Source organism: Leptinotarsa decemlineata, unplaced genomic scaffold (genome assembly GCF_025532065.1).
Source record: "Leptinotarsa decemlineata unplaced genomic scaffold, Ldec_3_MD MMD2_tig00026330_RagTag_RagTag, whole genome shotgun sequence".
Taxonomy (NCBI): domain Eukaryota; kingdom Metazoa; phylum Arthropoda; class Insecta; order Coleoptera; family Chrysomelidae; genus Leptinotarsa; species Leptinotarsa decemlineata.
In genome coordinates this window covers 1207683-1233606 of record NW_027412690.1, presented here as the reverse complement: position 1 = coordinate 1233606, position 25924 = coordinate 1207683, and the positions used below count along the sequence as shown (strand labels likewise).

At 34.0% G+C, this 25924-nt stretch overlaps 1 protein-coding gene and 1 long non-coding RNA gene across 5 annotated transcripts in view; one reads left to right on the top strand and one right to left on the bottom strand.

Moving 5' to 3' along the window:
• Positions 1–25924, top strand: part of LOC111501902 (transducin-like enhancer protein 4) — a 361306-nt gene that overhangs the window by 103457 nt on the left and 231925 nt on the right. For all 4 annotated transcript variants that reach the window (XM_074183014.1, XM_074183015.1, XM_074183013.1 and 1 more), the window contains exon 3: positions 12460–12523. In XM_074183014.1, the coding sequence (XP_074039115.1) occupies positions 12460–12523 (64 nt within the window). The remainder of the gene's footprint in view (positions 1–12459; positions 12524–25924) is intronic.
• Positions 4227–4609, bottom strand: LOC111501912 (uncharacterized). The gene is made up of 2 exons (XR_002721663.2): positions 4520–4609; positions 4227–4460 (listed from the first exon to the last, which is right to left on the bottom strand). It is a non-coding gene; the product is annotated as an uncharacterized lncRNA (long non-coding RNA).

Below are 25924 nucleotides of genomic sequence, written 5' to 3'. Positions count from 1 at the left end.
CGAGAAGCCACAAGCATTTGTACCTGTACATTTCTCGGATGCCATCGACATTTCAGTCATATTTAATTGAAAAATTGTAATTGGTTTCGAAACAAGTCTCAGATCTTCCCGCTAGCGCTTCATCCATTACAGTTTATCTCCCATTTGGTAGGCCGTCTAATAAAACTGGTATAACCACTCCTGGAAATATATAAAATAGCCGTGGTTGAGATAACAGTTTACACGATGTATAGAGTTGCCTTTTTTTTATCAATCATTAACTTTATGTTGGTCGATAATCTGGGAGAATTAGAGGTAATTTGGTTGAGTGCAATATCACGATTTTCACTCAGATTATTAAGTAAAAGTGGGCATGTTTTTCTTATCTTCGACGATGGTAATTTATGATGCATGTCGGCAGGCAGGAAGGTTTTTTTACTCACATAACAGCATCGAGATTCTGAATGACGTCACATGATGTTCGTTCTTTTCTCTGCATTATTGGCAATGCACTACATTTCAAGTTGAAATGTAAAAATATAAAAAGATTTTAATCATTTTGATTTTTTCATTGAACAGTACTTCTAACGAGAGATAACTAACTTTCATAACTTAATGAAAGGAAATGAAAATATACTTAAAAGTGACGGTGTCCTGTCAATTCAATTAACTGAAGTGAAAAATGGGAAATGAAACTATCTATGTTTTTTACCACTTTAATTTGTAACTTACGTTATTGCAGTTTCGTCCTATAAGTACATTTTCAAAACTTATACATTGAAAATGTATAGGATAACTACAGTAACTTTAGTTACAAAAAAAGTGGTAAAAAACAAGGTCAATCAAGTGAAATAAGTATTGTTTTTTGTCTTGTGTTAGATTTCTTCAGGTTTCTTTCCAGATTTTCCATATCCATCTAGCTCTTGTCCTTCCTTTCTTATTTTTTCAAAGCACTCTTCTTATTTCGAACACTTGTTATGTAAGACTTTTCTGAGCGTTCCTCGCAGATATACCGATACTGTTTTTTTAAGTGAGCAGAACACAACCATAGAAAAAAATGTGGGCATCTAGGGACGTCCAACAGCAGTCATAACTTAAACTAATCTAAGCCGAACTATTTAGGCTGAAGGCACGAAAATGGCGACGGCGCCAATCAAATATTTTTTTGAAAGTGCCCCCCTTGACTAAAAAATTGACCTGTTTTTTCGATTCCTCATATTATTTACTAGGATATGTATTGAGGATGACAGAAAACAGAGTCCAAAATCTAAGAATGTACAATTGTATTGGTGGAAAAAACAAAAAAGGAAAACACCAGGAAACTACATATTGCCAAATGGAAAGATAGGACAAAAGGCAGGATATAATACACATCGCAGGCATTTCGAAACGAAAATTTATAAGACCTTACTAATTAACTGTTGAAAGAAAAAGTCGATTCAAAATTCCCGACAAACAAAACAACAGAAACCACTATAGGAATTGATTTTAATCCTCCGACTCAATCGAATCTAAGTTTTTTTAACATGCGGTCAGCGTTGTAACTTGTTCACGGAAATCACACAAATAATTTGTTATTGCCGTCGCATTATTGTTATTCTTCACGAATCACTTACCGCATACCAAACTCAACCGCTTCGGAATTAATCTGAAACTAATCAACCATCGCCGTTTCATGGTCACATAATTGGTATAACAATGGCGGTTTTACCAAGAACAATCCTCGGGGATCTTACAGATTCTGATCGTATGCTCGATAAAACCGATCGACGTCATGCTGCATAAATAAATAACGTCACGTTCGACAGAAGTACGACACTTTGCATTTCGAACGATTGTCTATTTCTTCATTTTTTTCATGTTGGTACGAGGACGTGTATCAGGATGTCACGTCTTTGTGCCGCTACTGTTCTGTACACGCCGTTATACATCGACAGCAATAATCGACAAAGAGAAAGGAAGAATGCCGGAATTCGATTCGATATGTTATGGAAAGCGTTCGAGAAAATACAAGTTATGGAGTTGGCAAAGCCATGTTGAGACAGTTGACAACACCGCACAGCCATAAACTGGGGGTCCTACATTGTCAAATGCAGAACAAGCAAATGACGCGTATATTTTAGGTTATAATGAATGAATTCGAGGAAATCACAAGAAGTCGTATTAATAGAAATAATGTGATGCTTGAATCGTTTCCGCCAATCAACTGTGTGTTGAGATATCATTTCTTTGACATAAGAAGCACTCGATAAGATGTTTTTTAACACGGTTCTCGTACTTTCAAATTGGAAATTAGGAGTTTTTTCACTTCTTGTGATGAAACGTTTAAGTAGATGTTCCTTGAATTCTTTTCAGATTCTCAATTCGAAGTTTGAGGGATTTAAAAAACTTAATCATAAATCCACTCACTCAAAACTCTAAGATTTGAATACCTTTCAATCTCATATATTATCGATAACGAAGGTGTGAAACCACAGAAAAACTGTTTAATTTATTACCGATATGAATATTATCATCACAGCATAGGACCCTGGACAGTGTTGCCATTTCTTTCTCACCATGGCTTGTTACGAGACTTGTTATGGAGTTAGCTATGCCTTGTGGCTGAGCAAAACGGTGTCACCATTATACGTTCAACATTCTTTTAATTTTTCACATACACGCATCAAGTCGGGAAGTGGAAACTGGTGCAATTGGCAATATTTCACCTGGAATTAAAAACAGTAATAATAGCAGTGCAGTTCAGATTAACGACATTCTTTCACCCTATTGAAGAAATACTTAGGTCGCTTCCATATTTCTTAAACCGTGATTGAGAAACGGGAATTTACTTCTTCCATTTTCCTCGACACTGGTTTACATATGTTGAATTTTTGGGTTTCTAGACGGACATCTAGGAATAGTGTCAGATGTTTTCTCAACACTTCACGTACAAATATAATCAAGAAATCTTCAATGTATACAATGTGCGATACCTCTAATTTTGTTAGTCATGTCCTAGATATATTCAACTGCCAGATTATACAAATCAAAAGACATTTCTTAGATAACTGATAGTTCTGTTTTGAATTTTGTTTATATAGATTTACAAATTATATCATGTAAGTACATATTTGTAAATACCACTGTTACTCCCTATTCTGTAATTGGGTACATCCTGTAGAAAAGTGTATGAAATAAATAAATATGAAAAAAAATTGCACAATAATCTCCGATAATATATTTTTTAAATAAATATCTCCACTTTTTTATTACAAGTCTTTTTCAACCGTTCAGAAGTTGAAATCTCTGAATGCAGTTTTTTTTAATTCGAAAAAGTGTTTCAGTTTTGTTGACTCATGGTTATATACTCGGTTATATACCAATATTAGTAATTGTGAAGTTCATATACCTATTTCACGAAATATTTCAAGATTAAGGATGATTCTAAACATTGTCTTCTCGAAATTGTATCGTCTGAAATTGAAAAAACCAATAATGATATTCTGATACCCATTAATAAATTCTAGGAGTAGAATCTTTTTCAAATCGGTGACAAACAATATTTGTTATTTTTTAAGTGATGTTTCCAGTTTGAATTAAATGCATATATGCATTAAAATTGAATTCTTGTTTTTGTTTGGAACTGTTTTATTTTCCCAAACCTGTTCAATTTGTTTATACCATCACTCCAGGTTGTTTTTTGTTGCCATAATTCACTGACATTAGTCAAATCGTTTATTTAAAGTGCAGAACATTTTCAGTACGTTTCAAGTTACCTACATAAATAGATGTTTTTCAAAAAAAGTCAAATATTTTATTTGTCATAGATTCTGGACGATTTATGGTCAAATTATGAAAATTCACATAGATGGAAGTATTTTCTAATTATTCAAACGCAGGAAACAAATAGATCATAATGGAAAGTGAAACTGGAACCTCTGGCACGGAATAAATCCAAAACAAGTGCTTGTGTCAAACACCAACTTTGCAACACTATTCTCGACGCGGCTTTTATCAACCATACTGACGTCTCCAGGAGATGAAGTAGACTTATCATAAGAGGTCTAGTTCACATTGAAAATAAAAATGCATTGAATATTTTTACTTTTGGAATTCAAAGTTCAATATTCAGATGACCCTTACATGAATTATTGTATATAGTTTTTGAGAACTTATCTAGAATCATTGCTAGAATCTATGTGTTTGTTTCAGAATGAAAATTGGTATTTTAATTATTTTTTTCTGAGAATAGAAAATACAATTAGTATTCGTTGGACATAGTAGGATCTGATAGATATATTAATGAATACTGGGAAAAACAATTACACATTAGGAATATATTCATATTATGTGGTGAAATCTTGTAACAAAACAGCAACACCAAGACGGGGACAAGTTGGATAGGTTCGTGCACTTGCCAATAATTTAAATAAAAACTCGGGCCTTTTCCAACACATTCAATTCCCAGCAGAACTATTGATATTCCGTGAAAGTAAATACTGAAAATTACATAAATAATAAATTTTCTATTGAACACAATAACTAATGAAAATTTTACCTGCACCAAACTCGAGAATTTTGATTTGGAAACTCATTCGTCTCGAGGGTACACTCACTTCCCAGGAATTCCGAAACAATTCACGAGAGAATCGTATCTCATACTATAAGAAAATCTACAAAAACTGGACGTTTTCATTCGAACAGAATAGTCGATTTTCAAGTAGCAAAGGTACCTGAGATATAGGCAACTCATTATACCGGTTCAATCTTAGACATTTTCAGTTGAATAGATGCATATTCAATTTTTGCAACAACTTAATACGGGAATACTCCATATTGATATAGCATAAGAAAACAATTGCAAAACTATAGAATAGTCCTGTATTGAATCAGTGCACTTTTGCCAACGTAACACTGGTAGATTAGTTCCGTCAGCATAAAAATTGTGTGCTCGGGATTCGATGAAGTCGACGAAGGCTGATTTTGCCTGGTCCTGATTGGCGGAGGTTATACCGGCGAGAAAGTTATCGAAGTGCTTGAAAAGATGGTAGTCGGTTGGCGAAAGGTCTGGGCAGTACGGTGGGTTAGGTAGAACTTCGTCACTCAATTCGTTTGATTTTCGAACGGTGATTTATGGTTTGGCCCTATTACAGAAAGTTATAGTGCATCAAACCAGATGCTGACCGATCACCATACAGTAACGACGGAGTTTTCGCCTTTGGAAAGTGCTTGGGCGGCTCATCGCTGTCCAACCACTGTTCTGAAAGTCTCCTGTTGTCGTAGAGGAGTCACTGTTCATTACACGCAACGATCCGATCCAAATGAGGATAGTTTTGGTTGCGCAAAAGCAAAGAAGAACAGACCTAGAAACGTGACGTTTTTTGTCGACCTTTCCAATACGTTTCAAACCATCAAAAATCACATGGGAGGTAACACCCAGTTCTTCCGCCATCTCACGCACCCTTTGTGATGGAACAGTCTCCACCAGGGTCCTCAAACCCACGTCCTGGATTACTGTAGGTCGACCACTTTGAGGCTAAAATCTCCGTCACGAAAATCCACAAACCAACTTCGAACAGTGCGTGCATCAACATTATCATTGCAAAGAGTTTGGTTAATTTTTCTGGTTATTTCGGCAGCGCTAAGGTTCAATTTGAATTCGTAGAGAAAAATTGGTCGACATCAGTATACACCAGAACACACTTTTGAAACAACCTAAAACAAATATCACACGTTAAAAGGTAAGACCTCGTTAGTCCTTAGCTCGCACAAGTTTCTCAACTTCTGAGAGTTGTCGTTCGTATGGGGGTGACAGCTGATTAATGGAAAAACAGATTTTTTTCAAACAGAAATATCCGAATCCCTTACTCAATTCTATTTTGTGTATTGAGGCAATGCCATTGCAATGGCATCTTCCCCCACCATCTATAGGATCAACAGATCCCAATTCATTTTATCTACTTCCTGATTCACAGAGAGCGTTTACATATTAGCAATCACCATACAGTTCCTGCCATAAGACCGAAGAACACAAAAGCTTTCGTTAATCAAACTCTCACGGAAAAAATGCGCAACTAATACAAGTCTATCGTTCCGATAGAGAAAAACGACCTCTACAAAGTGGTAATAATAATGAAATCCAACAATCTCATGACTGGCCCGAGTATTCTTTACGGTTATTGCCTTCAATGGCTTTCGCAGCGTAATAATGTAAATTTCCAACGACTTTACTTATAATAGCACAACACGATCGTAATAAATAATTGCTACTATTGTGAACGGCATCATTATAACCGACAGTGAGAGGTATTGAAGCGGATTGATGTTGGTATACCGTGTGATTCTAGCTGTAGTACAAAAGAGACGCCACTCCTGATGAAAATGTATTATTGAAATATAATTTATCCACGACGAATGAAGATTCGTTTGCATGGTGTTCTTCAGTTGTTGAATAATGAGGTTTATTACTTACACCAAGAAAATTTTGTGTGTAATGGTATCTGGGAGGGTGAGTGTAAGTCCCTAGCACTTAGGCCACATATGACTCATTGTATATCCTCCCGAAGAGTTGTCCTCCTAGGTCATCTTCCTGTTCGCACATCCTGCATGGGGGTGTGTCCACTAGCCCTATATTGTAGAGGTGTGGGTAATGGTAAATCACGGCATTGTTCATTCAATAATTCTATTGCCATACTGGTACTTTTTTGCCAAAAATTTCACTTAAGTACTGTTTCATTGCCAAAATAATGAAATCTTATTGTCAGTGTTATCAGCATACGTAAGAATGAATATCCCTCACGAAGATGTCCATCTACTGAATCGGCAAAAAGCTCAAACTCGTATAAACAAGATCGGTGTGTTTCACAACCAAGTTGCGACATTTTTGGATCACAAATACTTTTTGGATTCTTGTTTCATCTTCTTGCCTTACAGTGAAGACTACGGAGAAAAAGATAATTTCCAGTCAGGAGTCGATATCGAAGCTTGACCTTGCGACAATGGGGATTCTTACATATCCTGGAATAAATAGGTTTGACCTTTCTGTCGGTCCAATAGAAGATGTTTTGATGAATTTTGTGTCTAGAACAGCAGGGGTAATCTGCTTACGTGTAATTAATGGTAAACTGAAATGTTCACACCAAAAGTTACCATCGCGGAGTTGAACACCAATAAAAAAGTTTATATTGTCCTCTTAGACATTTCGAAGGCCTTCGACCGTCTGTGGCACGAAGGTCTTCTTCATAAGCTACTCGCTTTCGCCCTGTCTCTGGGTATGATTCGGTGGGGTGGGTCTTACAGAAACTTACAGGTTAGAGTAAATGGGGCCGAGCTCTTTCCCACGCTCTACTATGTTTACACCAGCGACCTACCGAGGTCCGAGCGTGTGATGGTGTCTCTATTTGCCGATGATACGGCTCTCCTCGCCTCTTCCATGGGCTGTGAGCTCGGGATTGTCTACATGCAACGTGCGTTGGACGATCTTGAACGCTGTTACATCGATTGGAAGATCCTAGTCAACCCGAACATAACTCAGGTAATAACCATGAAAAGAACCACATTTCCGGATATTGAAGTGAGGGTCTTTGGAAGGGAGATCGAATGGCAAGTACCTCGGTCTTCTAATAGACCGTGGGCTCACCTGGACTCCGCACTTCGAAAACGTGAAAGCGAAGATCGAGGGTCAGATAACAAGTCTGTACCCTCCAGCCTAAAGAACAAAATTACGGTATACAACACGATGTTCAAGCCTGTCATCATGTACGCTCCGGAGATTCCAAAATAAGTTAATACGGATGTTAGTAGGTGCTCCCTGGTTCGTGCAGAATGGCGCCATCCGCATTGTCTTCAATTCAGCAGTCCATTCAGTCGGGGAATCTGCGAGTTCTAGATATTGCGGAAACTCACGATAATCCGTTAGTTAGGAAAGCTCTAGATTATGCTGTAGACCACTCCTCCCGATATAGAAGGCCCCCACACTCTGTCCAATGAGGCCCTCATATTCTCCGTTAACGGATGAATAATTTTCTCCCATGAGCATTTACATAAATTTCATATCTCCCTCGAATTCCTCCTGCAAAGATCAGTAATGTGGGTTAATTACTTTTTTCATATTTCAATATATGTGTGGCTGCATCATTCCATTCCAAACATCAAGTTTTAATGGAAAATATTTCTACTAACATACATGGTTCGAATAAATGAATTCCAATACAATGGCCGCTTCGAATGGATATGATGCGGGTTTTATCGCAAAAAAATCAATTGCCTCAATCGCTTTTTTAGATTTGTTATATGAATTTGCCGATAACAATTTTATTACCTGATACACTAATTCCTATGTACCTGCACGTTTTTGTTCAAATTGTCATTCAATGTGAGAGATGACGTTAATATAATTACGAATAGTAATCTAGTCTCAGAGAAAGGATTCAAGTGAGAACAACACTTTACTATTGTCGAACATTGTATGTGATCTCGAATAATAATGTTCTGGATTGTTCAAAAAGTTTCCAGAGGGTGAAATATTCAGCCCCTATATCTTCAAAAGCACGCGCTTCAGATAAAAACAAGAACCTTCCTCATCCCACCTAATAACTTCCTCGATCGTTTCTGAGTTTTAGCGGCACACACTTTATTGTACACTTATTTTCATAGTATAACAGTTAAACTTGAAACTGAAGTCTTCCTTGTCGATTCTTGTCTAGTTATATTCAGTTTCAAGTTTATCTACGAAGCAGAGCACATGCATATGCTAGGTAGTCTAATCAACAAGTTCAAAAACATGAAAAATAGATATAAAGGTCCTAAAAATATGAGCGATAGCTCATTCGATTCGGAATCACCTCTATAAAAATGTTTTTGAAGCATTTTGGTGCAGGTAAAAAATTGCAATTGTTATTAACAAAATAAGATTAAAAAAAATTGTATTTAGTTTTTTGTTAATAACTCAAAAAATAATAATATTTAAGTAATTTTGAAAAAAGCTCGTTAAAGAGGAGGAAATTTTCGATAAAAAAGTCCCGACTCTTGAAACTCTCTCCATTATTTATAATTTTAATTTGACGTTGAAAATAGGGTTCCGCGCCGCTGTTGCGGCATAACCCCGCTGCCGCTAAAGAGAGTTTATCAAAAGAAATAATTTTTTTATAACATAAAATGTCATTTTAAAAATTTGAAAAAATCTAGTATCTTGAAAAACACTTGAATTAATCGAGTCCCGTAGAAAAAAAGTTTTATCACTATTTTTCAAAAAGTTATTCAATTGTTAACTAACAAATTTTTTCCCAATCTCCGTTGGCATAAATAATGGGATGAAAAGTATAAATAATTGGCCTATAAATTTCAAACTTCGTGGCCCTTTTGATATTTATATACTTCATACGATCCTGCGATAAAAGTTAATAAAAATTTATTAATTTGCTAATTATGATTTTTTATAACTATTGCAAAATGAAATATCTAAAAATTGTTGATAAATTTGTTTTTTCAATTGATATTTAGCTATGCCTGTTTTCACATTAAACAATGGCAGTTATTAACATAGGATATGATTTTTTTACATAATTTGTTTATTAAACTGTTTTAAACAAATAGAAAAATTCAATATTTTTGAAAAAAAATTTAATTTTGTTTAGAGATAAATATGATTAAAAAAAATCTTAATTTTAATTTTTAACTGTTTAAAATCGATTTTTTATATTTCGATTGTTCAAATAATTAGTTAAGAAATAATTTTGTTTTTAAAAATCATGATTTACACATTCAAATAGTTTGTCAAAAAAATTGTTTATTATTTAATTGTTTATTAGTTTAACAATTTGTTATAAACAAATATTGACCAACGTTATATTTTTTTTTGAACCAGAAAAAAATTATAAAAACAGCTATATATATAAAAAAGTGCTATAATGTTTTATCATAATACTTATAATATATATAATATATAGCTGTTTTTATAATTTTTTTCTGCTTCAGAAAAAAATATAACGTTGGTCAATATTTGTTTATAACAAATTGTAAAACTAATAAACAATTAAATAATAAATAATTTTTTTCCAAACTATTTAAAAGTGTAAATTATGATTTTTAAAAACAAAATTATTTCTCAACTAACTATTTAAACAATCGAAAATTAAAAAGAATCGATTTTGAACAATTAAAAATTAAAATTAGGAAAAAAACTACGATGTCTAACAGCCCTCCTCACAGGTCACTGTGCGAAGGCCTGTTACTGAAAGATGTTTGGGAGCACCCCGGTGCTTAGATGGGTTTTATGTATTCAAAAAATTAGTTTGTGAGTTCGAGAGTTGTGAGTATGGTTCAATAAGTTCAAGAGGTAGTTCGAAAATTTTGGGTTTGAAGTCAGTTTCTTTTAAATAAGGGTTGAATTAAGAGTTACATGTGCTATAAGGTTTGAGTTTTCTCGTTTCAGAAATTGTGAATTACAATTTTTAGGATATTTTGTGGGTAAATATTGCTGGTGGATATTGAGTTCGAGTATTTTGTGGATTAGAAATAAGTCTATAAAAGAAAAACAAATCTGTCAGCTGTTTTTACGAATTATTGTGATTTCTTGTGCTTCCTATTAGCAGAAGTAATTAATTTTACCAATTCGTTAGTTTTTGATGTCTATAAAAATCCACCAAAGACATTACTGTCACAAAATCACAATAAAACAGATCAAAACACAGTAAACCCCAAAACAATAAACATAATCTAGGTTTCACATTCATTTGTTTCGCTAGGCACCATCATCGGTAGGCATTTTAACCTATTGTGAATTACTTAGGGATTTTTAATTGGAAAAATAAAAGTTTTAATTTATGGGTTTACTGAGTCGGACACATGTAGATTTAGAGTTTGAACATTGCAAGATAGTTGAGTGGGTTTTTTTTGTTGATTTGTGGGTGTAGGGTTACTGTTTGATTACTTAGAAAGTTGTAATTGGAGTATTTTTTATGTTGGTTCGTAGGTTTGGAGATTGTGGGTATTTTTTAAGTGAATCCTTGAATGTCCTGGATTGTTTCACATAATTTTTAAGTGGGGCAGGGGATAATTTCTCCAAAATGCGGTCTTGGAAGAAGGAAACAAATATCAGGAGAAATCAAAGAAACTTTGTAGGGCATTCACTTTTCAGATTCATGAGTTAATTTGTGAAAAATAATTACTTTATGATCTCAAATATATCAAGCAAGCATATTATTGAATATTTTCAAGCCCAACCGGATACAAGGAAACAAATATAAATTTTGTATGTTTAACAATGAACAATTAACCTTAAAAATCGTATATATTCGAACGGATAACAAATGTTATACATTTTTTAAGAAGTATCTTCGGCATTTTCAGTAATGCTATATAATTACGATACGCAAAAGAAAACGCAGCCGATTTGTTCACCGAAATTATTATCATTTTCTACACCTCGTAATTGCTATATTTTTTTTGGATAATTATAGCGTTCAAAATGATATATTCGTCGTGGAACGTATTACCTGAAAAGGGATAACCCAAGGTGGCATTTCAAATACGAAATTAAATTCCCCTCCGGGGTATTTCGTTAGATTGCTTTTCGAAGCAATCATTTTAATAACCTGTCATTTCTCCAACTACTCGTATAATGTTATGCTAATGCTACAGCATTATATGATTAGTGAAATTATATATTATTTAATAAGCTGTTTCTTAGGTTTTTTTCATAATGTATCTGTTCGGTGAAACGTGATTGAATGATGCACTAATAATGATTTGTATCTTTTCATCTATGATCGTTATATAACAACCGATGGCCGAGAGTTATCGTACGATGGTCATAATGGATTAATTATCAAACCTATAAGATAATAGACGATTAGGTGCTTGGATTAGTTGCAGGGCATTTGCTAAACAAAAGTATGCAACATATAAACGTAGATAAACATTTATTTGTTTTCAAAGATCATACATAATGAATGAATAGTAATCCAGAATACTTAGAGTCAAGTAAAGTAAAAATTGCCTATTTGTAACTGATAAAATATTCACAAACAGAATAGAAGATTATAAAACATATACACAAAGACTTCATCAATTATTGAAAGGCTTTCATTATTTCATATTAGAAAACCATTTATTTCCTCTAATCGTCCTATATTCCAGGATATAAACTACTACTTACCATTCGCATACATTATTGAACAGGTACGATAATGACCTCTTTGTCTTGATCCCTCATTGTAGCTAATGTTAGTTGAATACAATTGAAAATACATTATCACTTTTTACTCAGGCCAATGTGTTATTATTGCATCATTATAATCGACGAAAGGATTATGGAACTGGCTTTCAATTACAATATCGGAATCGGGTGTTTTGCCTCTCTTCAGTACAGAGTAGGTTAACATTACTCTGTCTGAATCATTCAGACTGAAAGTCCAAATGATTTTTTAGTTACGAAAAAACCTAAAATTATTCGTATTGTTTGAAATATTTCAACAACATTATTCTTTTTTGTTTCAGTTTAAAATTAGAATGTGAAAAACTGGCGAGTGAGAAGATAGAAATCCAAAGGCATTACGTAATGGTGAGTAGAATTTTTTTCAACTAGAACAATGAATATTCCAATTAGTAACATGTTTATTGACAATCTGCTTATCAGATTAGAACTCTACTTGTCAATCTGTTCTATTCTAAGGATATTTTGTCCTTTGATGATTTTTGACAGTACTTTTCTTGGTTTCTCACATTTTGAAAGCTTCGAAAGCTTCTGATAACTCCTCTTCCATATTATCTGTTTCACTATCACTGTCATCATTTAAATCAATAATGAAGTTATTTCCTCCATTAATATATGGAAGTGCCCAATCTCCATATTGTTTTTTTCAACTAAAATAACATTTTTAATCCTTTTCTGTCAGTCTTCTTCGGTAATATTAAATACTTCTTCTTTAATTAGCTCTATCACCGTCTTATCAAATTTTGGAAAATAATTTTTACGCCTGATGATTTCTCCAAAAACAACTGGATGGAATTGAAAACACAAAAATAGAGTGGAAGTCTCAGTATGGTGTGTCCATACGTTTCAGCAATACTCTTAAGGGAATGCACTTTTTCAAATGTTTTTGTCTGTAAAACTTCAAATGGTTGGTTTTTGGAATAGGAATCTTCGAAATACAAATTGATAACCATTGAAAAACTTTGTATTTCATCTTTCCTCGAATTTTTATTCGGTACTTTGTTCAGCTGTCAGCGTTATCAAAAACTATTACACTATACGCATCCAAATTTGGGAATGATGTGTTTTCAAACCATTCCTCAAAAATATTAGCTTCCATGTTCTTATGAAAGTCATTATTGCAGTCCTCAAAATTTTTCCATCTAAATTCAAAATATTTAGAACCCACTGTTCACTTCCACCGCAATGCACAATGATTAGCCGCGATTATTTGTTTGCAGACCTGTTAGCTGTACATATTCTCGAACCATCAGTCCACCCTTTCGTAACTGTCGTGAGTGTCATACCAAGTTTCGTCCAAATAGAAAATTTGCCTTTGTTCTTGTCTATATTTAGTTACTTGTTGTGAGTATTTGTTACGCAATTCTACTATTTTTCTGCTTTACATAACTGCTTGTCGTTTGTTTATTATTTTAAATGTAAATCCTAGTTTCCTAGTTTTGTCACAACAGTTCACGTTGTGGTCGGAAGTATTCAATTTCTTCCTAATGATTTCAGTTGTAGGAATCCCATTGGTTTTGTAACAGTCCCATATTGTTTTTCCAATGATTTTATTAGATGAACATCTAAAGGTTTTGGTAATCCCGTATCACATCGCGTCTTGCGTTCATAAGGTTTGTTTTTTGACTATTTTACCAACAGTAGAGAAAGAAATAAATTTTATGACTCTTCAGCTAATCATAAAACTCGGTCAGGCAAAAGTTTTAAAATATTACGCCGTTTTTTAAAATGCTGTTATATTTTTTGGCAGTTATAATCGACCCAAAAATACGATCATCCACTCTTTGTGCAACGAACCCGAAGGTGTTTTAATTATAATCCTCGCGTTTTGTCATCGTGTCGCGAAAACAACAGAATAGCAGACGCATTCATTTGTTTTCATAAAGCCGTAACGGATTGTACGGCCGGTCGCTTTGCCGACTTTTTAATTCCGCATTAATGAATATCAAATGCATCGTAATTGAAAAGCTCTATATTGTTCTGAACGACACTGTATGATTAACAATTTTAATAACGTTTCGACGAACGTTGTTGGGATTTATCGGTAAAAATACCGCCGAGCACCGCCTACTAGTTATCGTTCGTGAAATGGCTTTTTATCCAACATATATGCTTTAATGGCTTCTGCGGATTATTTGAATCATTGGAATTGGTTGTGTTTTGAAATATAGGGCCTGTAGCGGGATAAATGAGTGTTTTTCCATTTGTTTCATCGACTGTTGCAACTTCATATATGCCTTATATTCATATAAACTTTACGAAAATATGGTCAGTATATCTATTAACAATATAATATCAGAAAAATTTGGCATTGAACCGGGTTTTCCACACAAGGAAGTTTACTAGGAGCAGGATCAGTTTGATCTTCCTCTTGAAGATGATCACTTGGTGATAAAACACGTGTCGAGGTGTTAAAATAACGGTTTGGTGTTGAAAACCACTGTTTGGAATCTTTGGTTACATACAGTGCATCACAAGGAGCACTATTATGCATCTTATATATGTTGATGATATATCACTTCATATACCGGGTATACTTCATACACCGAATTATTGTACACGACGGTATTGTTGTTTGGACAAGAAATTCCATATTCGGAACAAAATTATAGTTCATTAGAGCCGATATTTTTAACGATAAAACAATAAATCTGACTTGAACTGATTTGAAATTTTCAAACTTTTTTATTAGCCATTATTTTCATACGCAGGGGATCATTAGCAAACACAACTGGTCGAAAGGATTAATCCAGTATTGTGACTTTTTGATAGATCGTATTTTAGATACTGCAGTGTTAGAGAATAACATACTTCTGCTCAAAGCCGATGTGATCAAGCTTTTATAAACTTCAAGAATTCTTTTCATATTCCAGTATATCCATTGTAGGCTAATAATCACTACATGGCAAGTCGCTTCCCGGTGTCTTTCCTAATGTATGCTCAGATTTTCAAAAATACGCAACGAATTTTGATGCGGGTTTTTAAATAGATAGGGTGAATCAAGAGAAACATTGATAATTTTAGAGGTTTCTAACGTGCGCTAACATTGCAAACGCTGGCTGAACTTTTCGAGATAGATAAAAATATGTATTACAGTACACTGTGGTACATAAAAAGTCTACGAAAAAGTGCGCGATGGTATATGTCTATCTCTTGGGGATAACCCACAATAAAAATTTTTAATCCTTTACTTTTTACGAGAAATAATGGCTTACTTACGAAGCGATTTTAAGCAATACAACATTACGCCTTATCCAATCAAGTAACTTACATACATTGTGCATTTAATATAGATCAATTGAAATTACTATATTCGAAGAGATAACTGATTTAAAATGCAGGGATATCAGTTTTGCACCCTTGCGGAGACTGGTCGCGTTGCTAGTTCTCATATAGTAATTAATGGATCGTTTTTAATTAAATTGATATTTTTCCACAGCTATCTGATTTGCTCGCATGATTATGACATTTCTTTGGGATTATGTCACTAATAATTTGTTTTCTGCTGATTTTCCGATTTTCCCATTTTTTTTGAACCAAGGAAATAAATGACATTGAAAATTGAAATATTCGAATTGGCCTACCCTTGATGAAAACACTATTACCAACATGTATTTCTTCAGGTAACATAGACTATGGAAACTATTCTGCACTTTAAAATGCATTTTTATAATTCTGAAGAGGACGTTTCTCTATAATTTGTCGAAATTTCAATTTGATATTAAAAAGATCTCAGTCACGCTTTTCTGATAAGGAGTTTAGATGTCATCCTAGAAAATTTTTTACTGAGGGAAGCTGAGCTTTTTGGTTTTCAACCTACCGTTCATAACAGGTTAAGAATTTAAACCCTTCTTCAATCCTAAATATGAATTCGAAAAACATTTTCAAAACTGTGAGTTTGAAAAAAAGAGCGCTTTAATGCAAGAAATGTGAAAAACTCCCGAAAAAATTAGGAAGAAATTACACGTGAAATATACTTTATACAAAAAATTTGTGAATCATGCACAGATTGTGGCTTTCAGATACAAACTAGAAAAAAGTCCTTTCTAAACAACCACTCTCACATGAAGTTTGATTTATGTTAGGTTAGGTCCAAAGTGAGAGGGTCCAATCGACCCCTCACCGTAACCCGCAAGGCTTCATTGTGGCTCACACCTATTCACACTCGACCAAATAAACTCAGTTTCCTAACGAAGTTTGTATGGTGAGTGGTCTTTCAGATCGGCTCTGCCGAACTCTAAAAACCTGATTCGGTTCCCAGTGGGGCAGGCACAAAGTATGTGCTCTGATGTTTCATCATTTTCCAAACAGAGGCGACAGACACTCACTGTTTTCCGGCAGTTCAAGTCTCTGCAAATAATGATTCAAATGACAGTGACACACAGTTCTGGTACTATAAAGCTGCTTGGAGCATTCTCCTTTACAAAACATTGCAAACATTGATTTGCATGAAAAATAACTTTATCCCATCCATTTCACTTCAAACATTCATTATTGAGCCGTACGTTTCTCAAAGTTTTCAAGTCTTTACTTTGACGGTAATTGTGTTCTTTCTTTCTTCAGAAGTTTCCAGCGTTTGTTGTTTGAAGATGTAGAAAGCCAAAAAGCTTTTTATTCTAAAAAACTGAAATCATTTGTACAGTTGACAGAATGGAGTTGTTCCACCAAGCACAGGTTAATTTTTATATGTGAAAGCAGCTGCCTTATTAGATATTCCCACGACAATTATTTCCACCGCTTCATGCCTCGCAATTTCGTGTTTTCACGTTCTTCAAGGCTCTTTTTACCATATTTTAATTTCCAGCTATTCATTTCGGTGTTTGCAAGAATTCCCGACAGGTTTTTACAATGGCGAAAGAGCCGTAAAAGATAAAGCCGGACACGTATATATATATATACAAGTTCATCAGTATGCTAGTTGTGTTTCTCTGAATTTGAAAACTGAAATCGTCGGTTTCTCCATGTCTTGCCACATAAACAGCCATTAACGGCACAAATGGGACCAGGCTGTGATGAATGTACATGTCACCTTTTGCCGATTTAATCGAATTTTTACTTTTACGGCATCCAGTGAGACTGAATGTTTTTCTTGCAATTTTGTGCCGCGCATATGTTGGCAATAATAATTAAGTCGGAATTGTGATATTTTTTTGTATTCTGCGAAAGAATTATGTTTGTTCTGAAATATTTGTTTTTTAGAACTCTGGTGGCGACTGTCGGTAATAATAATAAATTATTTTCTGGTTTGGTTCGAGGTAAAAAATGACGAAAACCCACTGGATATCCCAAATGTTCTGCATCAGAAAAACATAAATCAACTATACTCTTTACAATGGATTACAATGGATTAACAACGGATTAATATTTTCTCAAATGTATGGATATGTTTAATAAAAACCGTTCTATATATTTTATCTGAAAATTGCTACTGGCTATATCTAAATGTTCAATAAAACCACTAAAATTCACAAACTCAAACACTGTAATTTCTATTTATAGTTTCGATAACTTTAAAAATAAGCCACTAATGGTGGTCTTATTGCATTAACCGCTTTTTCAGTTAGTACTAACCTTCAGAAGGAAGCCATTAAAATTTCATGATATTGTACTGATAAGTTTGTTGTGTTAAGAGTCACATTACTTTCATTATTCTCAAAACAATGGATTAAAAACAATTTCGTGTTTTAATTTTATACTGCTTCTTGATGGGAAAAAATACCGTTCAAGCGCAGCAATGACTTGAAAATTGTTATAAGGACTCCGCTACATCAGAAACAACAATTTAACGTGTATTACTGGAGTTTTCTCCCAACACCAAATCGTTATTTTTAACACCTCGACACGTGTTTCGATCACCAAGTGATCATCTTCAAAGAGGAAGATTAAACTAGAAACTAACGCGAAGCTAACGCTATTTATGCTATATAGATATCCCATACAGGTAAACCATCCAGGTGTACCACCCATACAGGTATACCAACCTAAATTAATGTTACAATTTTGCCTTATCTATTATTTTACAATATACTGTTATGAAAAGACTCGAAATACAAAAGTGTATGGGAATTTTAAAAACATCACGAAGGAATTCAGATACAAAAATACAGCAAGGACACCCTGTACATACATTGAAACCCAGATTGAAACACATCAAAATACAAAAAACTGATAACCGATATAGGTTAGAAAGAAATGTCAGATAAAATTAAATTAACATCTGTGATGAAAAAACGAAAATGGCATGATAAACTAATTGTTATTATTCAGGAATGATGTAAAATTTTAAATTTATTATTGTGAATAACTTCCTTAAACTGACATGAAGTGATGCTTATGAAAAATATTTATATTTACATAAAAGTGAGGTTAACTATTTTTGTACGAAACTATAAAATGAAAATGTATCTAAATTTAAGAGCCAATGTTGAATTAGTAGAATAGATAATTTTTCTGATAAAGAAGTTGAAAATTTGTATATGTGAAAATTGATAGATGGTAACTAGGGGAACGAGATAGATTTTCAATTTTTTTATCAACAACGGGATTCTTCTTGAGGCGAAGAAAGAGACGCCACGCTAAATTTTTCTCTCCGTAAAATTTGAATTATATAGTATATGAATTAAGAATTAAACAGAATAGTAGTGAATACTGATTAGTAATAATAAATTCAGTGAAAAAATCTGCCGAATTACAGTGACCTGCAATTCATAAACTGAATATTACCACATTTGTTCGGTGTTTCTATATTGAATAGTTCGCTGTTCGGTGAAGATTAGGACTTTCTTAGAATTAAGGAATTTTCTCTTTTGGCAATTGATAAATTTATATATTTCTGAATCAAACATATTTTTACTTTTACAATTAAAACTGTTCTATTTCTATATTTACTAAGAACAATTGTGTCTTTTTCCAAATTTTTCCACAGGTGAAATCTACTAGAAAAATCAAAGTTTGGTAAGTAATTGTTGTGTTTTTGCCTGAATCCACCTGAGAGGTTGAGAAAAATCTCTATACACTGAGGTATAGGATTTAAACTCAACGTAAGAGTCTAGCCGATTAAAATTTTCATTAAAAATAATAATTATAATAATAAAAATAATCAAAAAAAAATATATTTTGCAAAACCCAAATCAATTAAAAATCATTTATCAACATCATCATATAATAATACATATGTTTAACTGTTATAGCTGTATATAAAACAATTTTTAGGTATATAAAAATTAATTTCACAATATTGCCTCTCTAAATTTATTTTTGCAATGTGTCCCTATGTAGTAATCAGTAAACCCAACAATATTATTTTAACAAGCTATATAGTACGCTCTGGGGTATAGGTCCGTCATCGTTATTCATAATATTATTGTATTTACTTATTTCTACTCTCTCATAAGCATCTAGTTGCCTGTTGTTGTTAATTTGTCTAACTAATCTTGAAGAACTGAAGTCTATGGAATAGTTTTGTTGCAAAATATGATAGGCGACTGCTGATTTTTCAGGTCTTCCATATTTCAAGTGTGCTATGTGTTCCTTATATCTTACTTTAATATATTTTTTTGTCTGTCCATAATATTTTGCATCGCAGTCCTTACATTCAATTTCGTAAATTCCAGACTTTTCCGAATTCTCGACTTTGTCTTTTGGACTTCCCAAAAGGCTCTGCATTGTATGACTTGTTTTTAAAAACCACCTTCATACCTAGTTCGTTGAAAATCTTTCCAAAGATCTTCGTATATTGGTGGTATGGAACTAAGATGTATTTATCTTGGTTTTTGTCCTTTCTGAAAGTCGAGATTTCGTTCATTCTTAACCTAAACTTCTTCCTTATTATGTCATCTACAATAATACCCTTCGAGAAACTGTTAGTGGCTGCTATTTCCTGTATTGTACGTCTTTCTTTTGTGAACCTATTATGTGTTAGAGGGAAGTCAAATGACGATGCCCTAAAAATTCAACCCAGCACGTTTGTGCAATTCATAGTGATGTGAACTGTCAGGAATATACCTGTATGTGCTTGTTTCTTTTCTAAATATATCGTATTGTAACCCTCCATATTGGCTCCTCATTACCAAAACGTCAAGAAATGGTAGTTGTCCCTTATTTTCTAACTCATATGTGAATTTTATTGATGGACATCTATTATTTAAAATGGAAACAAAGTCCTCAATATTCAATTTTTTGGTATCGAACATTGCGAAAATATCATCCACATACCTTAGCCAAATCCTAGGAAAATACTTCGACTTTTCTTTGGTTTCGATTCGTCTGTAAACAAAACTGTGGCCCAATCATTTGCATCCCAGTTTTGATGTTCTTGACACCACTCTAATCTTCTACCGTGATTGCCTCTCGACAAAGGTGGACATCTAAGTGGCCTTCTGTTGTGGAGATCTGCTTCATGCAGTCGATTTCTGACAGTATCACGACCAATGGTTACCTGGTGCGTCTGCTGCAACACGTTAACCAACTCAGGTGCTGTGATTGTCAGTTGTCTTCTTGCGGTTAAGACCAAAAATCGGCCTTGAACTGCAGTTGTAGCGCGTCTTCGCCCTGGATGTTGTTCGGCTGGACTGCCAGTTTCACGGAAACGCCGCCACAATCGACTGATAACACTTTGGGAGACCCCCAAACGAAGAGCTACATCATTTTGTCGCATGCCACCTTAAAGAAGCCCTACAGCTCTATTCATCTCAGCCAATGGTAAGTGATGGCGTTCCATATTAAAGCACAATATTTCCAGTTTAATTGCTGAGCAAGAACTGCATAGAATGTACAAACTCGACACTTTCAGATTATTCATTTTAGCCGAAAACCTACAGTTTGTAAAAAACTTGATAAAAGATTAGTTACCGTTTTTGCAGGTTTTGTTCAACCCATATAGGGTGGTCGAGTGTACCAATTTAATCGAAATTAAACGACCTCATGCATTTATTTTTATGATATTTAGTATGTTATAAAAATATCCCTAGACTTTTCCGATGTGTGTAGTTTCGATACCGTTGGGTTGGAAACTTGTAACTTTCGTTTCAGTTGAGTGGTCGTAGAGACACCGATGATGCAGAACGTCCAAATGAGGCAATAACACCAGAAAATATAAAAAATCCATAAAATTGTTATTGAATTGTTAGAAAACATTGGTATCAAAAGGTATCAAAAGAAGAGCAAAGCATTTTTTGCTCAACGAAATCACTACATATTGTTCTACTTATATGGTGTAATTTCGGAAAGGCTACACCCCCTGAATAAAAAAATTAAGGTACGTATTCTGACATACCAATAATAACAATACATTTTTTGATTTCCCGATATAATTCAACTCCATGACGTGGAATATGATGAGGGCCACATTAAACAGAGGAATTGTATTCCGTACAATATAAATATTCACAGGGTATTATGTACGAATATAAGTACATTATTGGTAATTGATAAACCGTTCGTTAATGTTAATCCCTCTGGAAAACGCATAGAGTAAAACATAATCGGTAATAATTGCAAATATGTAGTTAATTGCATAAATTATTTGTTTTCGAGTTAGGTATTGATTTTGTTGGTGCATTTCATTGCGAACTGAATAATGAAATATCAGCTAATTGTGTATCGATTTCGAATAACTATAATTTGAATCGATATAACATTACCTGGAATAATAGAAATTCAGGACTGATATTAATTTTGATTATTTTACAATCAAGTCGCAGTTTCAACGAGGTCAAGTTTTTCTAAATGAACAATACAAACATGGTGCAATACAATCTTTGAACTGCTATTTTGCCTACTTGGGTGTGAAAATTCCTGATTCCCTTGTGAAATGTTCGTTTCACTTCGTTCATAACACTTTTTGAACCTTGATTAGAGTTGTTTTTGTTTCTTAAACACCATACAAAGTATGATGGCAGTGAAATTTAAGAAAGTGAACAATAATAGTATTATAAAAACATAGTATTTCACGGTCGAATTCACGACTAGAGAAAACAAAATCTGGGCTCAGCTGAGACTTCGAGTTACAACTTTCGTCTTTGCAACCAATGCACATACCATTGATGATGCTTGCCGCAGTAGCAGACGAAACGTTTGATACTATAATTTCCTTCGATCACGACCTATCGGCTCAGATTTTGCCTTCTCTAAAATGTATTATTGTTCATTCAAGTATGTAACAATGCAATTTTCAGTATAGGGTCGTCCAAATATTTTTCAGAAACACGACTTAACAGTTGAATAGAGTCATTCAACTATTGAATAGAGTCATTCAACTACATTCAGTAGATTTTAACAGATTAGTTTTTTAAATCTAGTAATTTGAGATTTTCAATGCTTTCGGGCAGTTTATTGATTATCTTGATTGACTTAATCTAATAACATAATTGCTCATATTCAGTGTCGTAAATGAGGTTGTAGTTGTGGATTTGTTTCAATATAGTTATAATTGGTAAATGTAGATTGAGGCTACAGTTAGAATATCCAGCATTTTTAATATTTCTTCAAAATGGTTCCCAAGCTGTTTCCTTTGTTAATTCTGACAATGCTTCGAATTTTTCTTTTTCGAAAATATTTATGACAGACTATATTTGGGCATGATAATAGATGATTATAGATAAGATATTTCAAGCGTACCACGTAACTGATATTGTATTTTCTTACAAAAGTTTTCAGAATAGTTCATTCCTAGACATCTAGTAGATTGCTCTTGTTTTAGGGACTCGTTACTAGTTTCAGTTAATAAGTTTGGAGACAGTTGGAAACGAATAATTACAGATATTGACTCATTCATGAATTGAAGGTAATCATTGAACCAGATGTTGAAGTCTTGATAACGTTGACTAAACAATATTGACTATCCTGAAAGAAGTTTCACCAGCATACAAGAAACTGTTTCATTAATAAATTGGCTGACAAAAGAGGCCCCCTATTCCAATAAATTCCATAAACATAAATTAGAAACACATTTCAAATGAAGTAGGTATTACAAGCTCTCTATTTTATTTCAAAATTTTTAGGGATTGTTGCCACTTCGAAGTTGGAATAAGCGTAACTTGGTAAGTTATGTTGACGTTCGTTAACATATCAGGATTGTGTCAAATTTGAAAAACTATCCTTGCTGATAATTGATAAATTTGTAGGTTTTTCTGTTTTTTGCCATTTAGGTGGCTTACTATTGTTTTTTATGTAGGTGTTTCATATTCTGAGCTAATTATATTATACAATGCAGAGAAGGTAGTATAAAGAGATATTAATTTTTATTCATACAAAGCACTTTTAAACGATTTTAGCATGTTAAGCTGGCTGCATTCATTGAGCATAATGTATTTATCAAAAGAATAAAAACACGTATATCATTGTTTTAATCACATCTAAAAATATCTGGCACTATTGAGATGCATTAACATATGCAGTTATGCCAAAGGAGGCAAATGTCGAAATTTTTTCCTGTAATGATCAGCAAGCATCACTTTTCTGAGATATTTTCATTCCTGTAGATTCAAAATCCAGAGAAATAATATTACTTTCGAAATATTCTGATTTGGAAAACGGCAACAGATAGGTTTGGGGAAATATTATATAAAGTTGTTGAGTAATTGTTGTAGCTTCCAAAAATAATATTATATACAGGGTGTTCCATTTGAAAAATCAAAGTTCCTACTACTTTCTAATGGAAGTGGCAACACCGTATTGTCAAAAATATTTCAGTTGAGTAGAGAATGTCCGAATATGCTCTCTATTAAATTTTAAAAGTGATCCGTTTTCTGGTTCACCAGAAACGTCCAATGTGCCATCCAGCGTGAATCAGCCTGTATAGTTTCGTACTGTATAATTGTTTTTTGTCTACAAATATTATTATAATCTGTATTGAAAGAGACTCCTAATTCACCTGTGATTTTAATCATATACTACAAGCGACAAAAACGGAACTCACTGAACTTCAACTCCAGGTGTTCACGTTCAACTCCTGCTCAACCGTGACTTTGTGCAGAAGAAAACACCAAGGACCGTCAAGGTTCGCTATTATTCACACCGAAATCTGATACGATTATTGTACGCAATAAAAGTTTATTATCCTCGAACAGATATCGGTAATGTCTGCGGTCGTTTGCGGTTTGGTAATTTCGAAATCAAACATCGTGGAAAATCGCTGAACAGAAACAGAAGGCTGATGGTGCGTGAAGGTTGATAATAGGACGAGCTCTTTTGGATGAGTTTTTTTGTGTGACTCAGCATGTATGAAGTGAACGGTTATACAGTGTGGGCCCAAAGTTTGCACTAAATGGGAAGCTTTTTTGATAAAACGTTATTCCTGGTAAAAGTTTGTGCATCCTCTGAAACACCAACAAAATATAGTGAAACACACGTAATATATGAGGTGCCTTCAAAACTATGATCTTGAGACGAAAGTCTTCCACATACGCTTGTCGTGAGAGGTCGAGCTCGAGCCGAGCTGAACTTTCATCATTCATCCTTTTCCAAACCTCTTGTCATTGTATATCAACAACTTATTGAAAAAAAAAAACAAGAATTCAATATATTGCTTTGCTGACGACAGCACATTTGTCTGGTTATTCCATTTGGATTCCAGCACATTGGCTACGGAGGCACCGGCAAGCATGAGGTTTTTAATCTTAATTAGGATCTAGAAGTGATTTCGAATTGGGGTGAATTCACGTTGAATTCAATGCCACAAAAACCCAGGCATCGGTTTTTTTCAAAAAGATAAAGGTATTCGAACCGGATATAATAATGTCACGACAGATATTTCCGCTTTCTGCTTTGATAAGTTTGTTGGGGATAAAAATGGACACCAATATGTCTTGGCACAATCATGGCACAAATCGAGTGATTTGGTACATTTGATTCCATCAAGAGCGGTTCATATCAGAAATACGCGACGGACTGTGGCTGCTCGTCGTTTTGAGGTTCTACTCAGTACACCTCGAACTTTACTGTTCAAGAACACTTTAATTTGGAGAACTGCGTTTATGTGGAATAAACTTCCGGAGAACGTTTTTACAAATGGATTTGATCTCCAGCGATTCAAATCCAATATAATCCTGCAATTCTTGTGTTTTGTTCTTGAAAAAAAAAAGAAAAAATAGAAAAATATTAGCAAATTGGGTTTTTCCAAAGTTTACTTTCAAGAGAGCAAACAAAGGGACTGAACCTTCATATGGCTTCTTCGTCATTCTTAACGTTAAAAACGATGACTTGATACTGAGCCCCTTTGCTAAATACAAAACTATACTTTGATTGAGGGTTTTCGAGATTCTATCCCAAAGGGGACCAGTGGGCTAAACCTCCCATTGTTTCTTTTGAGAATTTTGGCATGATTTGACTATGGTAACATTGAGATTTAAGCGATTTTCTTCTGAGCAATTGCGAACCTTTTCAACTGCGAAATTCGCAAAAATGGGACAAGTTTTCAAAATACATTACATTTTTTGATACTGCTTTGATCATTCTGTATATTATTTTTTCTCCACGAGATGATTAACAACTTTGAAACTTTCGGTATCTATGTATGTCGGGGTGTGGCAAAAATCAACCAACAAGGAGTTTGAAAGGAAGCTAGAGACCTCTAATTGGACCCTCTCATGGTTCAAAAAGTTGTCTCAAAAGATTGGCTCAGCTCAAGACCCGTCGGCTTGATTGTGAGCTGAGCCCTATTTCCTAATGACCAAGTTGTTTTGTCCAACCGGATGGAGTGTGAAGGTGAGTAACTCGGCAATATGGTGTAGGCTGTTCACGTTAAGAAGA